Source organism: Brachionichthys hirsutus, unplaced genomic scaffold, assembly GCF_040956055.1.
Source record: "Brachionichthys hirsutus isolate HB-005 unplaced genomic scaffold, CSIRO-AGI_Bhir_v1 contig_919, whole genome shotgun sequence".
NCBI lineage: Eukaryota > Metazoa > Chordata > Actinopteri > Lophiiformes > Brachionichthyidae > Brachionichthys > Brachionichthys hirsutus.
The window spans coordinates 120,230-141,041 of record NW_027180427.1 but is presented as its reverse complement, the minus strand read 5'-3'; the positions used below and the strand labels follow the sequence as shown (position 1 = coordinate 141,041).

General features: G+C 46.3%; 3 protein-coding genes across 3 annotated transcripts; all 3 read left to right on the top strand.

Moving 5' to 3' along the window:
- Nucleotides 1-661: 661 nt before the first annotated feature.
- Nucleotides 662-4,284, top strand: LOC137914847 (leucine-rich repeat-containing protein 58-like). The gene is made up of 4 exons (XM_068758343.1): nt 662-1,119; nt 2,891-3,019; nt 3,144-3,421; nt 3,543-4,284. The coding sequence occupies exons 1-4, from the start codon at nt 662-664 to the stop codon at nt 3,734-3,736; spliced, it is 1,059 nt and encodes a 352-aa protein (XP_068614444.1). The 3' UTR covers nt 3,737-4,284.
- Nucleotides 4,285-9,246: 4,962 nt separating this feature from the next.
- LOC137914834 (probable G-protein coupled receptor 156) lies at nt 9,247-19,557 on the top strand. The gene is made up of 10 exons (XM_068758329.1): nt 9,247-9,277; nt 11,723-11,864; nt 14,660-14,787; nt 14,893-15,028; nt 15,103-15,213; nt 15,326-15,451; nt 15,692-15,787; nt 16,088-16,324; nt 16,941-17,099; nt 17,320-19,557. The coding sequence occupies exons 2-10, from the start codon at nt 11,748-11,750 to the stop codon at nt 18,619-18,621; spliced, it is 2,412 nt and encodes an 803-aa protein (XP_068614430.1). The 5' UTR covers nt 9,247-9,277; nt 11,723-11,747; the 3' UTR covers nt 18,622-19,557.
- On the top strand, nt 12,355-14,497 carry LOC137914835 (E3 ubiquitin-protein ligase TRIM39-like). The gene is made up of 2 exons (XM_068758330.1): nt 12,355-12,400; nt 12,741-14,497. Exon 2 carries the CDS (start codon nt 12,743-12,745, stop codon nt 14,396-14,398), a length of 1,656 nt encoding a protein of 551 aa, XP_068614431.1. The 5' UTR covers nt 12,355-12,400; nt 12,741-12,742; the 3' UTR covers nt 14,399-14,497.
- Nucleotides 19,558-20,812: the final 1,255 nt, after the last annotated feature.

The following is a 20,812-nucleotide window of genomic DNA, read 5'->3' as shown; positions in this document are numbered from 1 at the left end:
TTTGCTGGAGAATGACCAAAGGCTTGTGCTGCATGATCAATGTTTTCCTCAGAGGCAATACTGTGATTGTAATTCTGGCATATTTACTGTAAATAAGGATTTAAGTGAATTTAAATAAAATATTTACTTTTTCATTCTGTGCACGTAAGTCAGTGGAGTATTGCATCATATAACAGGCATGTGCGTTGCGTAACGGAGGACCAGTGGGCACTTGGACTGACGGATCACTGGACCGTTCTACCGTCGTTGAGGGACTTCAAACGTGAAATTACACCTTCTAGCGTAATTTTATACGTCAAATCAATCGTATAAAAATGTTAGAAACGTTTTACGCTGGAATACGATTGAAAGGGCAGAATCACCAATCAAATGGAGTGTGGGCGGGGTTTGCTGTGGAAATTAGCCAATCACTAAACGCGAAAGCTTTAAGAAGGAACCACAGCGTAGGGTGTGACGAGGTCACCTTCTCTGACGTAAGCATACAATCGCCTCTTCTCAGTCCGCGGCCTACTTTTCTAGAGATGAGCGTGAATCTTTCGGGTGGGTGTATAGAAAACATTTCTTTTCCCAAGTACTGGAGCTAACGCTCGGTTTCCGGGGGCGCTTCGTCGACCCGTTTGAAGGACTTTGTTCAGTTTTATTTAACAATAAAACCGTAAAAATGGAGGTGTCCGAAGGGGCGGCTGCGCCGGGCGACAGCGTGCTCGACTTCTCCCGTTTGAGCCTGAACGCTTTCAGCGCGGACAGCGTTAGCGACGAGAGGAAACGGGACGCCAAGCAGCTCTACTTGAACTACAACCGGTTGACGGCGCTGCCCTCGTCGATCGGCCTGTTCCACAACCTCGAGTTCCTGGACATCAGCAATAACGGGCTGCCGGTCATCTGCGAGGGAATTACGCGACTCCCCAGGCTGAAAGCGCTGATAGCCAAAAACAACCGGCTGGACGAGTCCTCGCTGCCGAAGGAGTTCGGCTCGCTGCAGCTGGAGGTGCTGAACTTCAGCGGCAACCGCTTCGAGGAGATCCCGCTGCAGTGCACCAAGCTGCTGCGTCTGCAGTCGCTCTCGCTCGGGGGCAACCGGTTGAAAAGCATTCCTGCCGAGATCGAGAATTTAACCAGGTAAGCTAGTCAAACATTGAGCTAGCTCACCTGGCTAGCGCCGCCGAGCTAGCTGCCACTGGCTGATTGCTTTGATGAGCCTGCATGTAATTGCTCGTTAACGCGGACTCCGACGATCGATGCAAATGATCGCGTTAGATCCAGAGACTGTTATTCTGTTTTACCGGGAGGGCAGCGGTCTGCTATCGGGTTAAGATGTCACCGTTAGCCGCGCTAGCCCGGTGGAGCTCCCGTTAGCCCGGGGTCGCTAGCATGTCGGCTACTTGGTGCTTTCTAATCCACGCCGGTGTAACGTGGTCGCAAACTCGATAAACTATCGAACTAGTGCAGAAAGGATTTCATTACGTGTTTGTGTGGCGCTAACCTGTCCAGCAGGAATAGTTTAATTAGTTAATTTAGTAATAGTTTCCACGAGAAACACAAAGATGTCCCCTCCCACGCGATTCCTGTTTCCAAAGGTCAACGTGGTTTGGGAGAAGCACGAAAAACAGTAAAACTGTTTGTTTTGTGGCAATGCGACAATAGATGGTAAACAATATTACTACTACTTTATGAATGCCATATGTATTTATTTTACTAATGACTACTGATCATGGAATCGATCGTCCACCTACTTGGTGGAGGGAGATGAGAGATGCCATTTATCAACACAGAATTAGTTCAGTGACGTCCGTTGTGAGGATTTACTGCAAGTCCGTGTCTTGTGCAATTAATATCTATCGGTTTTGGACTGTCAGGAAAAAAACTAGAATCTGCTGAAGTACTGAAAAGTCAATGGCCTAAATTCAAAATTCTATAAAATGACAGAAAATAAAGGCTCCGTGCACACACAAGAGTCAAAAAACAAGTTCTGGGGAATCGGCACGGCAGAACGGACTGAGGCAGATGTCGGTTTTGAAAGCGATTATTATGACGGTTCACCTTAAGCCTTTGATATTGACAGGAGCAGGACGGCGATGAGATAAGCTCTATCTTGTTTGTTTTAAGAGAAGCCGGTCGCAGCAGCTCATCCAAGCAAGCTATATTTGAGTAAGACTGAATAAAGAGAGAGAGACGACATTCTGGTGTTTGTTTTCGGTTGCCTCGACCTGTATTTGCGTCACCATTAAAATGATTGCACATGTTAAAAGTGTATTCGACCACTGATGATACCTGTCGGTAGGTAAAACATAAGAGGAGTGATGTAAGAAAAATGATCTAATCAGAGCCTGTTTAAAATGTGTATACATATTTCTACTGCAGGCTTGCCTTGTTGATTTGTAATAATTACCTCAAACTCAGTAAATCCTGAATTTGAAACTCTAAAAATACTCATTGGCAAATTTCAGCTCTGATTTGATTTAATACCGTAATGTTTATTTATAATATATAGTGCTGTTGGTCAACTGTGAAGTCTCGTACAGTAAAATGTTATCACGTTTGGTTTTTCCACTTATATTTCTAGTAATGGTTTTCACGTGATGATAACGTCTTGCCTGGGAATCTTTGCTCTAATGTCCTTTTGTAAGCCCAGCGTTGAAGCATTTTAATGACCAAGACAGGAAAACAATCCAAAATACACCTTATTTGTAAGGTTTTAAGATTTTGGAAATTAGATTGAATTTGTCTGACTTTTATATTCCTACCTTTTTTATTTTATTTTTTGCAACAACCACAAAAACACTTTGAAACTGGGGGAATCTTTCTTGTGCTGTACTTGAATGTGAATCCACACTGGAGTGAAGCGGAGGAAATAAACACATTTAAACCCTTTTCTTTTTTATCCTGTTAGTCTGGAGCTGCTGTATCTCGGTGGGAACCTGATCTCAGCCATTCCTCCGGAGGTGGCCAACCTGCCGTACCTCAGCTACCTGGTCTTATGCGACAACCGCATCCAAAGTGTTCCCCCGCAACTCACGAGGTATCTGTAGCGATGGCGTAGAAGTAGTACATACTACTGCTCTGACGGTTGAATATTCCTGTGGTTGTGTTTTTGGTAGGAAACCATTCACCCCCCCCCCCCCCCTCTCTCTCTCTCACGCCAGGCTCCACTCACTGAGATCCCTAAGCCTCCACAACAACCTGCTCGCCTACCTGCCGAGGGAGATCCTCTGTCTGGTGCACTTGCAGGAGCTCAGTCTCCGTGGCAACCCATTGGTGGTGCGCTTTGTCAAAGAGATGACCTATGACCCCCCATCACTGCTCGAGTTGGCAGGACGTACGGTTAAAAGCCGGAATATTCCTTACTACCCCTGCGAGCTGCCCTCAAACCTGCTGCGGTACCTGGACCTGGCCAGCAAGTGCCCCAACCCTAAGTGTGCTGGTGAGACCCTTCTCCTTTTTAAAACCCTGTTTGACGTGATCAATGAAAGTCCGTGTTGTATCCATGCCAGACGAATACGAGCCGCTGATCTGCCTCTCGCTTTTCCTTTTCTTTTCTACAGGCGTCTACTTTGATTCGTGCGTACGCCAGATCAAGTTTGTCGACTTCTGCGGGAAGTACCGGCTGCCCCTCATGCACTACCTGTGCTCCCCGGAGTGCACGTCCCCCTGCAGCTCCAACCCACAGAGCGACGCGGAGTCGGAGGACGAGAGCAGCGTTCCTGCCGCCCGCCTGCAGAGGGTTCTTCTGGGATAGTGCCACGCGGCGGCGTCTCTGACCCTTTGACCCGACGTGGTCTCGTCTTTGTTCAACGTTTCTGTGGCCGTGAATATGGCTGCCAGGCGTGTATGCAAATACACATCATCGTGTGCACACTAACAACGCTCGCTCCTTTAACACAGAGATCAAACGATCCCAATGAGGACCTTCCCTATGCTGCCTTCGTTTCCTTACACTGGACAGAGCGACGGGGACGTTGCGCCCCTTCCTCGTGAGGCAGAGGTTACGTAATCGCTGCCGTTTGTCTGTCCGTCCGTCTGTTAGCGAGATAACTCAAAGTTATGGACAGATCTGGACGAGATGTTCTGGGTATGTTGCCAGTAGCAGATTATGACATTTTGGTGACGGTTCTGGATCACCCTGAAATATCCGTTAACGTTGCAGTCAGCGGAGCTTCAAAATTTGTTACTCAATATCTCGGTTGATTATTGACCGGAGACCTCTATCTCTCCACCGAATATAATCTGGATCTGATCCAGAATGGAGCCAGGAAAAAGAAAATGGATATATATATATATATATTTTAACATTGAAAACTCCATTTATGGTTTGAAAAATACACAAACTCTGATTCACTTTTACTTTTCATGGTTGGTGTATAAAGACACCAAGAACAATCCAGAACCTTTCGGAGATTATTCAGATCACCGTGTGGATGGTGTACGTCCGGTTGGGAGGGGAACGAGCTGCTTGGCGGAGGTCTGCGCTCTCCGGGTGCTTTTCTAGTTTGCGTTGAGCAACGCTCTGTTGACAATCAGATGAGAGCAGCAATGTCTCTCCTTCCCCGATACGCGATGGAGCATCTCGCGCTCACCCCGCCTAGAGAGACGAGCTGCTGGCTGCCTTTGGAATCCATGGGTTGTCACAACATCGCACCCATTTTCTGTCCTGCTGCCTTGGTTATAGTAGCGTTTATGTAGATGTGTAACCCCCCCGCCCCCATGAAACCATCATGAAATGCACAAACGTGATAAAAAAAGAAATGCTGCATTTCCTGCTAGTCCTCGAGGATCATGTCCTGGTCCCATGGCTGAGCGTTAGAGGGCAGTGAAACTCAGTGAGACTGAAGGCACTGCATTTTATTGTATTTTTTTCTTTCCATATGGCACTTAGGGCTATTTAGCAGCGAAAGCTTTTCGTTTCACCTAATCTTTAACGTTAGAAATGAACAAGGTAGTTTATGGCGGTCTGCTGATGACACTGCGAGCTGTTATTCCCAGTAGACGACAGTTTTATAGGACGGCATTCTAAATAATTGCTATGTTTACCAAAAACTGACTGATTGTGTCTCACTGTTGGCTTCACCTTAGACTTGTAGGTAGTCTAAAATAAAAACGGGCTGCTCCTCCATTAGTGACGTCTAGACTAAATCATTGAAGTGCCTTTAGTAATGATGACTTTCTAAAGGGGAAACAAATGTGCAGAGGAATGTGAAATATCCACCTTGGAAATGTGATGTTAATTTTGAATTTATTTCAGCGAGTGTACTTGTCAGTCTACGGCAAACTGGAAAAGAATAACTTATTTTTCAAAAAGTATTTAAATGACAAGCAAATATATTGAGATGTATAATTGTACGTACGTGAATCCCTTTCAGCTGAAGTAGGCGGACTGTACCGAACACAATAAAGACTTTAACATCAGAGCTTGTTTTGTGTGATTCTATTGAAGCGGTGAGTTCGTCCTTCAGAACACGGGCTCTGTGTTGAATACCGGTACAGTCAACTGGACTCGTAAGTTGTTTCTCCAGTTCTGTTCGGCTTCAGGTCCAGATACTTTAACCTAATCCAGCCTTCAGCACAGCTCTACCGTGACCTGGGTGACCGGGTGTTAGCTGTTTAGAACATGTTCTGTTGGATGCTTAATGTATAACGTAACACTTGGAAACAACTGCATGCCTTTTATATCATATGAAAATAGCCTCTACTTTGTTCCTCACTTTAACATTTGTCCCAATTTAGTCAGTAACAAACATGTAAATTATATAAAGGACTCTGGTGACAATTTGAAGATGGAATATGTTTTGCTATCAGCGGTTGATGTGTTTGTCGTCATAGATAATGGCAGTAATCCTCTTCCCGATGGACTGTCACAATGTCCAGATGCCCTGGTGATCTTTTTCCTCCAGTTATTTTCATCTCTTGGTTTCTACAAGACAAGCTGGCAAAAACTTGTGTTTAGACTTGCATGCATTTTGTGCAGTTGAATGTTCTCTGACCGGGTCACTGCCGGGGGCCCGGTGCTTTCGGAGGGCCTTTGAAACGTGCATGCAGGACTTCTAACAGCAGGCGCCTGTCGAGCCCATTGTGTGGCGTTATGTTACACGCGAGGCTTGAACATGACACGAAGGGATCCTCTCACGAATGGAACCTGAAATGCCGCTCTGACGTAACCACGTTGAACTGGAAGCACCGCGACGGCGAAGGAGGACTGAAGCTGTCACCACCGTGTCAAACGAGCTTCAGACGAGTCGGAGGACATAAATCAAGCCTTGAATCTGAACCCTGAAATTAAAATTCCAGATGAGATTGATCATCGATTGTACTTATCTGCAGCATATACTGCCTGGTAACTTAAATCTTCTTTTCTCGGCTACTGAATTTTAACTGCACCACTTGCTAAATCTGTGACTCCGAACATTGCTTACAGTATTACAGGCAATCGGCAGATTACAGACAAAAGTGCTTTGACATGTGGGATTTGTGTTACTGTAAGCCTCTTGTTGCCGGAGGCAGGCCGGTGTGCATTAGCGTGCATCCCCGACCTTACACACACGACAGCCACACGCTGCAGATGCTTAGGAAATAATCCTACAAGGAGAAAGTCAGATTAAAGCTCAAAGCCAGGAGGTGGTTTGATGAAAAGAAAAGAACAGTCAAGCAGTACTGTACGAAAACATGTGATTTGGCATTATGAATGACCTCTCTCAATTATTCCCTCATTTCTGTGTCTTCACAGGCTCTTCGTAGCAGCTGAGATTTGAATAATATTTAAATATTATTCTGCAGAAGGTGCAAAGCAGCCGTTAACACCAGATAATCACGCGTAAGTGCAACAAAGGGAAAGATGGGACATTTTAAAAACGTACTTCTGGTCAGTTTCATGAAATCTGCCGATAATACAGAGTCATGCAGGAAACGCCGGGAGAGAAAGAGGCCTGCCTGAATCTAACCTGCCATCTCACAGTTTAGGAATTGTGTGCTGAAGCGGGAAGGAAGACCTCTGCATCACAATGCGTTTCACAAATTTAACTGATAATGTCATGCTCAATTTGACAGAAAAAACTTCCTGCTGCGAACTTGTAACTTGTAGTCTTCCTCAGCTCTACCAGGAGAAGCTTGAATCCCGTAATTATGTTCAGCCACCATAAGGGTGAAACGGCCTCGGCGTTAGCCGCATGCTGATGAACATGCTGGAGGCCTCGGCAGCCAGATCGTTCAACTGAGATGTTTGCAGATAAAAAAAAACTCAAATGAGAGGGAACGGTTTTCAAATGGACACAAGCGACTGCAAATAAATGCTTACGCTGTCCCGTTGCCACGGTCACGATGGCCCTGTTGTGTCTGCAGCGCCTTGCGCAGCCTCTGAAGTGGTCAAAAGTACAGCGTTAAGAAAAGTGTTGTTTATGCTAAATCCTGCCGTCCTGTGCTAAACTGCATGAGAGCACGCATCGACACCAACACGCTGTAAACCAGTCGAAACTGAAGTAACTGGAGGTTCGTAGGCAAACCTGGGCATGTCGCAGGGGAGTGTCCATCCTCACTGAGGCCATGAGCTGGTGATGCTTCACACACAAACACACCTTTGCACCCACACAGCCTTAAACACAGCCGCAGATGCTTCCATGTCAGGAAGCAGCGGTGTGGCCTGTCAGGACAGTTGAGCAGGAAATAGTGCGTCACTCGGTTCAGAAGCTTCGCATGGTATTTATTTTTGTTGGTTGGCTTCCAGCTGATGCATTCAGTCCGCTGTTTATAGCCATAAAAATTGGGACATCCAATTTTCCCCTTTCTGGCTCTATACACCATCGCTATGGACCTTAAATGAAACGAATGAGATGTGTTACGTATCTGCAGACTTTCACTTTGAGGGTATTAAGATTCACTTCAGGTAGAATTGGCAATCCATGACTTTTAAGAGACCAAACGTTCACGGGACAATCGACTCAAACCTTATTTCATGGACAGGTGTGAGCGGTTCCCTCATTGTTTCATCATCAATGAAGGAAGTAAAAGTTCTGGAGTTGATTCCAGGTGTGACATTTGCATTTGGAATCTGTTGCGGTCCAACTCGCAATAGGAGATCTGTGATTCTCAGCGATGGAAGAAAGCCATCACCATAGACGACCACAGAAAGCAACCGGTGGGCCTGACAGAATGCATCAGAAAGACAACCTGACTCAGCGCTACACCGGCCTTTTGAATGAACCCCTCTTTGGATCCACGGGACCCTCGGCAGAATGCCGCGTGTCCCGTTTCATCCAGTTATACCTTCCCTGCAGCAGCTTCATGTCCCAAATGAAATATTGACGCTCCCAGTAACGTGAGCATCGGTCCCGTCCGCCTTGCATCTGATCTTCAGTGAAACCTGAGCTGTGACCTCCAGTCTCAGAGACAGCAGCAGCGCTTCAGCCCCTTCATTGCTGCTAACCGGATGATACATGATCTGAAGACGCAGATGAACGTCTATCATTGAAGCCTCTTATTTAAAAATAAATAAAATAATAATAAAATAATTTTAGATTTCACTCCAGAGAGAATCTCTCAAACATTTAAAACATAACACTGTGCAACCACAAGAAAGAACACTCTGTGTGTGTGTGTGTGTGTGTGTGTGCGCGCGCGCCCACGTGCACACTGAGGTGCTGCTCTTCTCTTCCTTTGTGCTTTTTTGCTCCACAATAACATGTGTCAGTATTAGCGACGCTCCCTCAGCAGGAATGACCGTGCGCGTTATAAATCTTTGTGACGTCTTAATAACACGTTTGCGCTTCTTGCGGCTGGCGCAACAAACGCGCAAGTCTTTCTACTGCGCACATTTATGTTCCGCAAAGAAAGCAACCACCAATCTAGTTTTCCGAGCGTCGTGCTTCGTGCTTTTGTAAAAAAAAAAAGAACAAATAGATATATGTGTTTCTCTTTCCATTAAAACCAGCGCCGTTATTCTCTCTATTTATTTGTTCTGTGGGGTCGGTCCCGTTTGCCACCCAGTCCCCCGGGTCTCCGGCAACATGCAGCATCATGCGCATCTGGGGAGGGGGGAGCGAGAGCGCATGAACACGCCTCCTCCTGACGCGCACCTCTGGCTCCCGGTGCGAACCTTTCCTGAACGGGATGACAGTTTGACGGACAGAAGTCTGGGATTCGCCGCGGCTCTCCAGACATGGCACCTTTGCAGCGATGATAAATAACGCGCTGTCCGTTCTTTTAACTTCCAGCTTCAGCGCCGCAACGTTTCGGAGTCTTGCGCCATGGCGCCTGGAGCGGGACGCGACGACGGTGTCCTTCGGAGACCGAGGTTTGTCCTTTTACGCTTTTGTTTTATGCACTGCCTTGCTCTGTTTTTCCCGACGGTCCGGTGATTAATTGGTTTCTTCACTGTCTTTCAATTTACGCGCACGCGGACACGTTTTTACGCGCGTGATGCCACCTAAGTTCAGCAAAATGCCTCAGAACATTAAGACAACGATATAATGAGAGTTTGTGTTTGATGCAGGACATAAAACGCATCGTGTCCTCCGGGTCTGGGTATTTGCGTTCTAACGCAGCCTAAAGAATAAACGTGGCTATAAGCGGATTACTTTCTGAGGAGGAATGTTTCAATATTGGCCCCTGAGCTGGAGCGGTGCTGCTTTAAAGACAAACAGCGACCGACAGTACAATGGACACGTTCGGCTTCGTGTAAAGGTTTTGTGGCCTCTTAGAAATGGTTTGAAAATGTATATTTATTATAAATCAACCAAAAACGACGATTCAAAACATGCGCTTGGAGGACTAAGAGATGGAACTCAGGCCCGCCCTACATTCATGTAACCTCAGGTATTATTTGTGGTTTCACAGTCAGGACTTCTAAAGACACTCCTCATGACTATTCTGAACTGTCGAAACAGCCTGGGAATAGGGCCAGTTCTCCTGCTTATGCCTCGACCCTCCCCACTGGCCCACCTTTGTTGACCTCTGCGGGGTGGCGTTTTTTTTTTGAAAACTGGAGGAAATGCTTCTCTGCCGGCTTTTCCTGCAGGAAGCAGGAGAACCGTGATCTAAACTTGGAAAGTGACGAAAGGACACGGACAGGAACTCCAGACATTTCCCAGATATGCTGCCCAGTGGGCCTCATTGTTCTGTTCATACTAGTCATTTCTGGAAATGTAATAATTTTCACCCAGAGAAATCTTCAAAAAAGTCCCAAAATGGCATTCAATTCTAAACCAGATGCGTTTCCCCGACACATTTCTCACTCTTTTGTTCTCATTGAGTCCTCTGATTGTGTGTTAGTCATACACAGACATACGTTCTCTGACGATCGACAGCGTGTGATCGTCTGGAGAACCTGTTGAATCACTGCAGCGGTCACAGCTGTCAGACTCACGCGGCTCACGCTCAGGTGATGCCGTTAAATATCGAGCATGTCAGTGCAGCGCAGGTAAAGAACCATAAAGAGACCAATGGTAAGAGTGACACACAGTCGATGTGCCCTCTGTATAGCGCGGCTTCTTTTTCTTTAGGTCTGCATTTCACCGTGTACCCAGATGTGTGTCACACCACAGTGTGACCCTGTGTTGCCTGGGTTACCCGGTGATGTTGGGTTAGGAATTTTAGGATCAGTAGAAACACAGTTCGCAAAGTCCTAGCTGCTCAGTTTGATTTTGGGAGCTTAACATTTACCATTATCATCATTTTTGCCTTTAAAAAAAGTAATTTATCTGTCTAACTTTGATGTCTGCAGTGGAAACATACAATTAGCTCCATATATATTTGGACACCAACACAAGTTTAGTTTTTTTTAGTTGTTTGCCAGAGTATATTCAAGCTATGGCTATATATTATATAAATTAATAAAGTGTTTCATTTTTAGGGTATTCACATTCAAATTTGGCGAAAAAATATAGGAATTACAGCTCTTTAATACGAAGCCGCCTCTTTTTCAAGGACAAAAAGTATTCGACAATTGAATCAAAAGCTATTTATTAGGCTGCACGGGCTCCCTCCTTAATCCATTATCAGTTAAGCAGGTAAAAAGTCTCGAGAGAAAGACCCTTCTCGGCATCCACCCACGTGAACATCCCAGCAAGAAGGGAAGTCTGTCATAAAGAGAAGACTTCATGAGAGCAAATACAGAGAGTTCACCGTCATGTGCAAACCATTGAGCAGCGCCAAAAACAGAAAGGCAAGTTTACACAAAAAAAAAGGGAAAGAAGCCAACCCGGTTCTGGAACAGCATTCTTTGGATGGATGAGACTAAGATCAACCTGTACCGGTACGGTGGGTTTATACGCGCTCTGAAAGTGCAGTCCATTTAACGTTTACCATTTTATTGAGGGTAATGTTGATGCAATTATGGCCGAGGCCCTGAAATGGGCAGATTTTGTATAAAAATGGTTGAAAATCCGAAACATTTCATAGGATTTCTTGAATGAAACCTGAAACTCTGCACTTAAATTGCATCTCACGGGGGTTAATTTCAAGTCCAATGTTGTGGCATGCAGAACTCAAATTGTGAAAATCGTGTCACTGTCCAAATATTTCTGGGGCCGACGATATGACCGTTGCTGTTCCTCTCGGAGGACAGAGCGCCACACGGTGGTGGCCACACAACTTACAACTATTCAGTGAATTACAGCCTGAGTTAGACCCAAAACTAAATGTAACATGCAAACATGTTCGGTACAATGAAAGGGGTGCAACACATTTAGTAGCATGTTTCATTTGGATATCTCTCCACATCATATTGTCTGTTCCTCAGAAGGCGTCTGTGAAATTGGGCAGACATGGAGGCTGACCTGAACTGCAGCTCCTGGTGCGACCCCTCGCTGTGCTCCATCCAGTCTGGCATCGACAGGAGGGAAGGCCTCGACATCCTGCAGAAACTATGTGGTCTAAGCACGGTAATCACAAGCACCCCACACACACACACACACACAAGGACATTTGTGTGCCTACACATATATAAAATGTGTGTGTATCCAGTATGGCTCACCAACGAGGCATTTCTGGCCCCTAAAAGTTTAAATATATCATTTTAACGATTATTTTTTATAGTAGTTGACTTAAACCATTCAGTCATGATCCCAGATTTTTCTTTTAAATGCAGTATAATATTTAAAGTTATCCATTGCAGTTTTTGTTGACAGTAGTTGCTAAACTTAACTATTGGGTTCAAATGTTATGGTATTTTATTACATGACCACAAACACTGTAAAACAGAACATATCATTCTCGACAGTAACGCTGATGGACTAGGGAAGCTATGTTTAGCATCGCATCAGTCACCGATGCCTTTAAGAGAAGGGGGGGAGCGGGACCCAGAAACCCGAGACGGACAGGAGAAGGTCTAATGTCCAAATTCAATCTGAAGTAGTGACACTGCGTCAGAGAACACACACACTCCGTTCCTCTCTGTGTTACGCCACATGGAAGCAAGGTGAGTTGTTATATATTCATTTATGTGCACATCAGTATAATAGTGAAGCTATAATATTCCCTAAAGGGGAACCAATCTGTGCGGCGCAGTATCTAATGTTGTTGTAATGCGTTTGTGACAAGATTGCATTTTAATGTTATATTTTGTTCTATCTTAATTCCAAATTGTCATTCATTTCTTTTGACCTCAGCTGACTTGAGACTAAAATGAAATATGCATTTGTCCCTATTTGTGGCCATAAATAGCTCCCCAGTCACAACTGTTTCAAAAGACTACGAGGCCTGGAGCCAAGAGTTATTCCGTAAATCCCACCTGCTTGTCTGTCTGGATGTATTCCCAGATATGGCTGCCGTTGGCTGCGTGCTGTCTGAGGAGCAGCTCCAGTGCCCCATCTGTCTGGATCTACTCACTCAGCCTGTCTCGACTCCATGTGGACACAACTTCTGCAGGGACTGCATAGAAGGATACTGGCGGAGCGCTCACCTGTCGCGTTGCCCCGTGTGCAAGCAGATGTTCAACAGGCTTCCAGAGTTGAGAGTTAACATCCTCATATCTGAGGTGACGTCTCAGTTCAAGAAGGCGTTGGAGAAGGCAGATGAGGATGCGGTCCGGACTGTCGACCGTTACGGTGGAAAGGAAGGAGTTGTGTCGCGTGATTTAAACGTTGCAAAAAGAGGCAAGGGTCTTAAATCTTGCTTGGGGTGTTTGGCATCCTTCTGCAAGACCCACCTGGACCCTCACCATGTTCAAGACACATTTAAGAAGCGCCACCTGATCGACCCCACGGTGGACATGCTAAGCAGAGTGTGTAAGAAGCATGATAAACCCCTGGACCGCTTCTGTCACACTGATGAGACATGTGTTTGCCAGATCTGCACCAAGAAAGGCCACAAAGCTCATGACACTGTACCCATTGGGGATGAGAGCAGAGTTAGGAGAGCCCAGATTGGACGGTTAACCGCAGAGGCCGAAGAATCGATCACTAGCCGACTGCAGAAAATCCATGAAATCAATCAAATTGTTGAGCTCAGCAAAGAAAACATGGAAAAGGAGGCCGAGGAGAGTTTGAAAGTCTTTAACAAACTGCTGCTGTTGGTCCAGAGGGGCCACGCTGAGGCGGCGGAGGCGATTGGGGTGAAGCAGAAGCAAGTTGAGAGCAAGGCCGGCGGCTTCATCGTGGAGCTGCAGCAGGAGATCGAGGACCTGAGGCAGAGCCACGCAGAGCTGGAGCGCCTCTCACAAACCGACGACGACTTCTACCTTCTCCGGAGCTTCCCAACTCGCTCCAGACTCCCAGCCACCAGGGACTGGTTTGATGCCCGCGCAGTGGGCACCGCCCATGTGGGCGAGGTGAGGAGCGCAGTCAGGGAGACAGCATGGAAGATCGAGGTGAGAGCGACAGCCGAGACAAGGACATTATCGAAGACAGAACTCCAGAGGGCTCGGCAGTATGCTGCAGATGTGACTCTGGATTCTGACACAGCTCATCCAAAACTGGTGCTGTCTGAAGACAAGAAGCAGGTCTTCCACGGCGACCTGGCACAGAGCCTACCGGACAACCCACAGAGGTTCTACCCCGGGCTCAGTGTTCTGGGGAAGGAGGGTTTCTGTTCGGGCAGGTTCTACTTTGAGGTGCAGGTGAGAGGGAAGACAGAGTGGGATATTGGAGTTGGGCTCGAGTCCGTAAACAGGAAAGGAGGAAATACAGTGAACCCTGAAAACGGCTACTGGGCCCTGGGCATGAGAAAGAACCGGAGCCTCTGGGCCCTCAGCAGCACTCCCGTTTGTGTGGTGCCTGTAGAGGAGCCACAGATAGTTGGGGTGTACGTGGACGTGGACTGGGGGCAGGTTTCTTTTTACAGCGTGGGCACCGCTGCTCATATCTACTCATTCACTGGATGCACGTTCAACGAACGTCTTTTCCCCTACTTCAACCCCCGGCGTAACCATTGTGGCCTCAACTTGGCTCCTCTGATCATCTTGCCTGTTACTGTCTAATATGGAGAACGTTTACATTTCTGAATGCTTTCAAATGCAACGTTTTAATTTCACATGCTGTTTGTTGCTGGCTTTGACTTAATAAAAGTCGCTTGAACGTCTGAATCATGTCTTTATGATGCTTTTGTTTTTTTTACATCTATCACTGACAAACCTGAGATTAGAATGTCTGAAATCAATCAATAATGATAATGAATTAGCGGTATTGGTGCTATCTTAGCCTTGACTTAAAGGGGTGTGTGTGTGTGTGTGTGTGTTCAGGTGGTGGGGGAGCTTCCACGCCGACCTCACTCCCCAGTCTTAAATGCTGTCGTGTGGACGCTCCTCTCCTGCGGTATTTTACTGACTTTTGGTTTCCTCATCTTCACCCTGCGCTTCAGAAACAACAGGTAGACCACAAAGACCCCCCCCCCCCCCCCCACACACACACATATAACCAAAGAAGATATAAAAATGGAATGAATCATTTATATTTGCACGTGTTGTATCATCAGGATAGTGAAGATGTCCAGTCCCAACCTGAATGTTCTGACTCTATTTGGAAGTGTCCTCACCTACAGCAGCGGCTTCCTGTTTGCCCTCGATGAACGCACGCACTCACAGGGTGGGGCGTCTCCCGCCGTGCTGCAAGTAAGAGCCACGGCGTCGCTAGAGCGTTGCTCGGCCTGCTGAACACGCCTGACAGGTCGATGCGTCCCCCACAGGCTCGGTTGTGGACTCTTTGCATAGGAAGTACGCTGGTGTTTGGACCCATCTTGGGGAAGACGTGGCGGCTGTACAGAGTGTTCACCCAGCGGATGCCTGACAAGAGAGTGGTATGATTGGAGCATTCTCTTATTGCTATCTTGCTAGTGTAACACTGATGCTGCACAAGGGCCTCAGCTAATTGTGTAACTGCCACTGATGTGTTTGGCGCCTGCGCCTCAGATCATTCGAGACGTCCAGCTCATGGGTCTGGTGGCTCTGTTGATCCTGGTGGACATGCTGGTCCTCACTGTCTGGCACTTCACAGACCCCTTCAGGTGTTCACGATCGGTCGCCGCTGTTGTCAAGGTAGAATCCTTTTAATTGTTGCGCCTGAAAAGCAAGTAAAGGTTCTGTTTTGATGAAATAACTATTACAGATTATAACAGCGATGCGTCGCACTTGTGTAAAGCCTGATTTTGTGACTGCAAAAATCACAAAGCCATAACGTAATGAATTAGACACATGTTGGTGGGATATCAACTACTGTTATTCTTACAATACAATGCAGTAGTAGCGATGCGTTATTGTCTTACCTTCCTGGCCCAGGTGCTGAAGAGGGACGTCTCCTTCTCCTTGTCTGAGCTGGACACCTGCTCCTCTCTGTACTCTGATCTGTGGATCATCGTCATTGCTCTTCAGAAGGTAAATATTCTACGTTTTATACTATCGTAACATTGGAAACCTTTTCAATGGTTTTAACGAATCAACTGAATTGAACATAACATAACATCCTAGTTGGCTATAAAAGCAGCACCCTTTAAAGGCGTGGTTCATCATGTGGAAGCATTGGACATATTAACCAATAAAATGTTGGTTGATATGTTTCGTTTTGATATGTTTCGTGATAAATGGTTAAAAGCTGAAGGACATGTCCAGTACGTTCCAGAGAAACAGAGCAGAACGGGGCATTTTATCAAAAGATTGCCTTTCTGTGTTCTACAGGGCTGCCTTCTTCTCTATGGGACTTACCTAGCTGGCCTGACCAGCGACGTCAGCCTCCCTCCAGTCAACCAGTCTCCCACCATCTTAACAGTCGTCACGCTGGTCGGCATCTCTTCAGCTGTGGCGGCCCCCGTGTCCATCTTCCTCCAGACGTGGCCCAATCTGCTCTACAGCACAGTGGCCGGTGCCATTTTCACCTGCACTCTGGCCACCAACTGCATGCTGTTTGTGCCTCAGGTAGAATAAGCCAGCTCAAAAATACATAGGCAAGATACAAGACCAAAAAAAAGAAAAGAAATGCCAGGACCAAACTTTAAAGAAAATGTGTTCTTTTGAAAGACTCTGATGTGTAAACTTTTAAAGGCAGAAACCTCTATGTGTGTGTGTGTGTGTGTGTGTATTGGGGGGGGGGGGTCTAGAAACATCTAGAAACCAGGATTTGGAGCAGACAGTTGGAGAAACGGGATCTGTTGATTGTGAGACATGTGACAGCAATGCCTGTGTGACCGTCTTTACTTTTTTTTGGCAGTAAATTCATTTTAATGATCGTGGCGAACCCACTTCCTCTTTTCACCGTGTCAGTTTGCGATGCCTATCAGTGGATTGTGACTCACGTCGAAGGTGTTTATGAGTCAGAAGCATGTCAGCTGTTGCAAACAGGTTTACGACTCTCAGTCTGGAGGTGGGTTGCGTTGCGATAAAGGCATGCATCTCCAGTGGGGGGGGGGGGGAGTATTCAAACAGTGAGCAATCTGCTGAAACACACCTGGTCAAAAGGGCCTGATGACGAATATTGGGCGACAGATAAAAATAAATAAATCTTAAATCACGTTTTACACACTCGCACCTGCAGCTGACCCAGTGGCGTCAGTTTGAAGAGGATCAGAACAGCCTGAATCAGATGGCCAAGTACTTCAGCAGTCCCAGTAGGAGCCAGCCGTCGGTGTACAGCCAGGATGAGATCTACTACCTGCTGGGGGAGAACAGCTCCATGAAGAAACTCCTCAACGAGGTGTTGCGTTTTCTTTTAGTCTGTACATTATTGTGCTTATCGTGATATATATTAGCTTACCTATGATGCCGTATCATCGGTATGATATTTTTGGTCAGATGTAACACACAACCCCCCCAGACAATAGGTGACTAATGCACAAACAATCTTTCCATGAAACACTTCATGTGTATCGTGGTTCTCATAATATTTCATCTTTCGTTTGCCACGGCAATTTCAGAAAATTGCTGTGATCGACAGTCTGCAGGAGCAGGTGAGCAACGCCAAGGAGAAACTCCTGCGACTCATGTCCGCCAGCAGGACCGCCAAGGAGCGGGACATGGACTCCTCCAATACAAACCTCAACTCCTCCTCCACTCAGGCCACAGAGCTGCTGCACGAAGGCCCCTGTTCTTCACCTCTACCTCCAACAGACACCAAATCACAACGGTCACCAACACACCCCTCCCCTGTTCTCACGGTGACCGCTGCTGTTGCGCCATTCTCTGAGCCTCCCTCTGCTCCAGACTCCTCAAGCCACGCTGCTGCTTCTGCGCTCCCTGCTGATGTTCATATGGGTGAAATTCAGAGGAGTGTCACTGCTAGAAGGAAAGACATACCCGAGTCCAGAGCCGGGGAGGATCTCACACGGCCTTCGCCCCCCCAGCCCACTGGCTGTCTGAGAACAGCAGAAGAGACAGTTCATTTTGTCACTTCTCTACAACCTCACAGAGCTTTAAGCCCCACTCAAGCAGAAACCTTCACCTACCAGAGAGGGCCATCGTCCCTTTTGGGATCAAGCGCCCGACTGGCTGGTTTTGTCAGCAGCGAGCAGCTGCAGGAAATCCTCCAGGAGCTGAGTGTGGACGCAGTCATGGAACGCTCTCTCCGATCTCCCAACCAGACGTCTAGAACACCATCTCCGCTAAAGCGTCCTGAAGCCTCTGCATTTTCACCTCCCTCCCTCAATCCACCGGTCTTCTTCCGCTACCCCAGCATCTCCCCTTATGCGATGAGGAAACGCCGTCCGCCGTTTCACTCCTCCAGAAGGGCTTTGGCTCGCTTCTACACTGATCCAGAGCCTGCTGCTTGTCGGATGAAGAGGAACACGTGTGAGCACCGTAATCTGGGCAGACGACCGAATGGCGTTCGCAGCAACGACCTTGAGATGGAGGAGGTGGATGCGGAGGCAGATGAAATGATAGCGAGATGTCATAGGTGTGTTCCAAGGTCCCACAGATGTTCTGCCTTCCCTTGTGCAGAACACAATCAGTCACCTGATGTGGAAGCAGGAAGTGAGCTTGAGCAGCACCGTAGACACATCAGAGACTCCTGTGGGTCCTGGGACTCCGACTCGAGCAGCTCGACGGACTACTGTTACTACCATCGACCCTACTGTGAGTCCTGCCTGCAGCGGGGCACTCTGTTGTCCTCAGACAGCTCCTCAGACTCCTCCGACAGCGAGTGCGAAGGCTTCACAGGCCTGTATCGCTCCCCACACCCCGTGGTGTTCAACGAAGATATCAAGCCCACATTCGTATGACCAAAGGCTGACTGCACTTTACGGGTTCATCCATTTCTACCACTTGTGTTAGTGTGCTAAGTGTTGTCTAAAATTAAAATTGAGGTCTAACACACATGAAGTTAATGTGCATCTATCATGGAAGGTTATTTTAATATAAGAATGTATTTTATATTCCTCATGAAATGTGGTTAAAGTGGATCTTTGGCTTATGAAACTATTTGGCCTCTTGTTGTTGTTGTTGTTTTTGACATACTTAGAGCACGATCGCCGTACGTCTGCGTTCAGGTAGGATTCATGTGATATTCTGAAAATGGCCGACTTTTAGAGCAAAAGCATAGAAATCAAAATCAATGACTTTTACAGGAAAGCCGGAAGGTTTTTGTACAAACACTGTATTTATTTTGTTATTTATTTTGGGATGTTTTGCAGTATACTCTCAGTCTCCCTCTCTTTTTTTTAAACTGATTTAATTTGTATAACATTCCTTAAAAATAATATGGGATGCGTGCATTTATTGGAGTATTTAATGTACAAAGGACACAGCTATCCTAAGAGCTTCTCTATCAAAGTGTGTGTGTGTCTGTGTGTGTGTGTGTGTGTGTGTGTGTGTGTGTGTGCGCGTGCATTGACTGGCTCGTCATCAACTTTGACTTGTGAAGTAAAAATTAAAAAGGCCTTCAGTTTCCTTAATTTGATAAGCAACATCTTTAAAAATGTACTAAATTAAAATACTTGTGTCCTCCATGTGACTTGAACCAGGATGACTGTATTGGAGGGAGTTGATTCAAGTGAAATATTTTACTGCAAATCCTAAATGCAGCGTATTTCCCCTAAATAATATCATAATTTTGCATTGGCCTCGCTCTCCCTCCGACCACATATACATGCTTCCTTTCTTCTGCTAATAGGAAAAAGTGTGTTTGCCGGGGGAGGTGCTTCTATATGAAGGGAAAAACTGCGTGTCACATTACTTATACTCTGCTGCCTGCTTTTGAGATGCTTCTGTGCTCCATTCTGGATGGCAGCCTGGGAGAAGTTCCCTTTGATGTCGAGCATAACAGAGTTTAAATAAACCACACAAAAGACAGACTGCCAGCATCAATGTGCAGCAGGAAACTCTTTCTTTCTTTGCTTAGGTAAAATTGTAAAACCTTTTTTTTTTTCCCCGTTGTGTTCCGATGAGTGCCTTAAGCCGTGGGCCTTCACACGATTTTATTATGTTCGCATAATGATAATAAAGTATCTTGAATATGTGCATTCTCTTCATGACTGAGAATGCTTACTTGAATTAAACAGTAAATTAATAATATTGGGAAATTATTTCTGAAATGATTTGATTCTCCTCAAGTGGTTTTATGCCACTGGAAAAGCAGAAATGATGCCAAATTCCCAGATAATCCTTCATAACGGGATTGTAAATTGTAAATCAAATCTTTAATGTTGATAATGTAATAGCTAAATAGACCTGGCCCAGGTGAAACTGTAATCTAGGAAGAGATAATAAATCCTTTAACTTGAATTGTATCACCATTTATTTACCATCCAAAATGGCCCTTAGATAATATAATGCAAAGTTAAGGCAGGTTCAGTTTTGTTACATAACAAAGCAATGCTCTGTGAATTAAAAATAAAAACAGACAGGGACATCAAATATGGTGAATAAGATAAATCATATTTCAGTTTGGATTTCCATTGGCTGATAAAAACATCAATCATGAGAGTGGACCCGCCCATTTATTCCTGTCGCGGCATGGGGGGGCGGCGCTTCTGAAGTCCAGTGGGCGGTGCCATGATAATTTTTCCATGTGGTGCTTCAAGAGCGACATTGTTATTGGGCAATGAAAAACGGTTACCGCCCATTTCTGAAGGTTACCCTCTCTGATTGGCTAAAAAAAAGTCACCCAGATTTGCCGTTTGCGCGTTCACTTTTCTTATTCCCCTTCGCAATCTACGCCAACTGCGTGAACATCCCTCCACGATAACGGAGCAATCCCCGTAACCCTTTACGCCATTAGCGTAGATGACGTCCGGAGCGACAAAGACAGCGAGCTCGAAACCTATGGGGAAGGAATAAAAGAAGACGTTCAGTCCCGTCGCACGCCGTACGCAAGAGTCCGCCGCCCCGGGCCTTCGGTAACGACGCCGACGTTTCACGGCGAAGAGCGTGGATTCAGAGTCACCCCGTAACCGCTGAGTTCGCCGAAGAAGA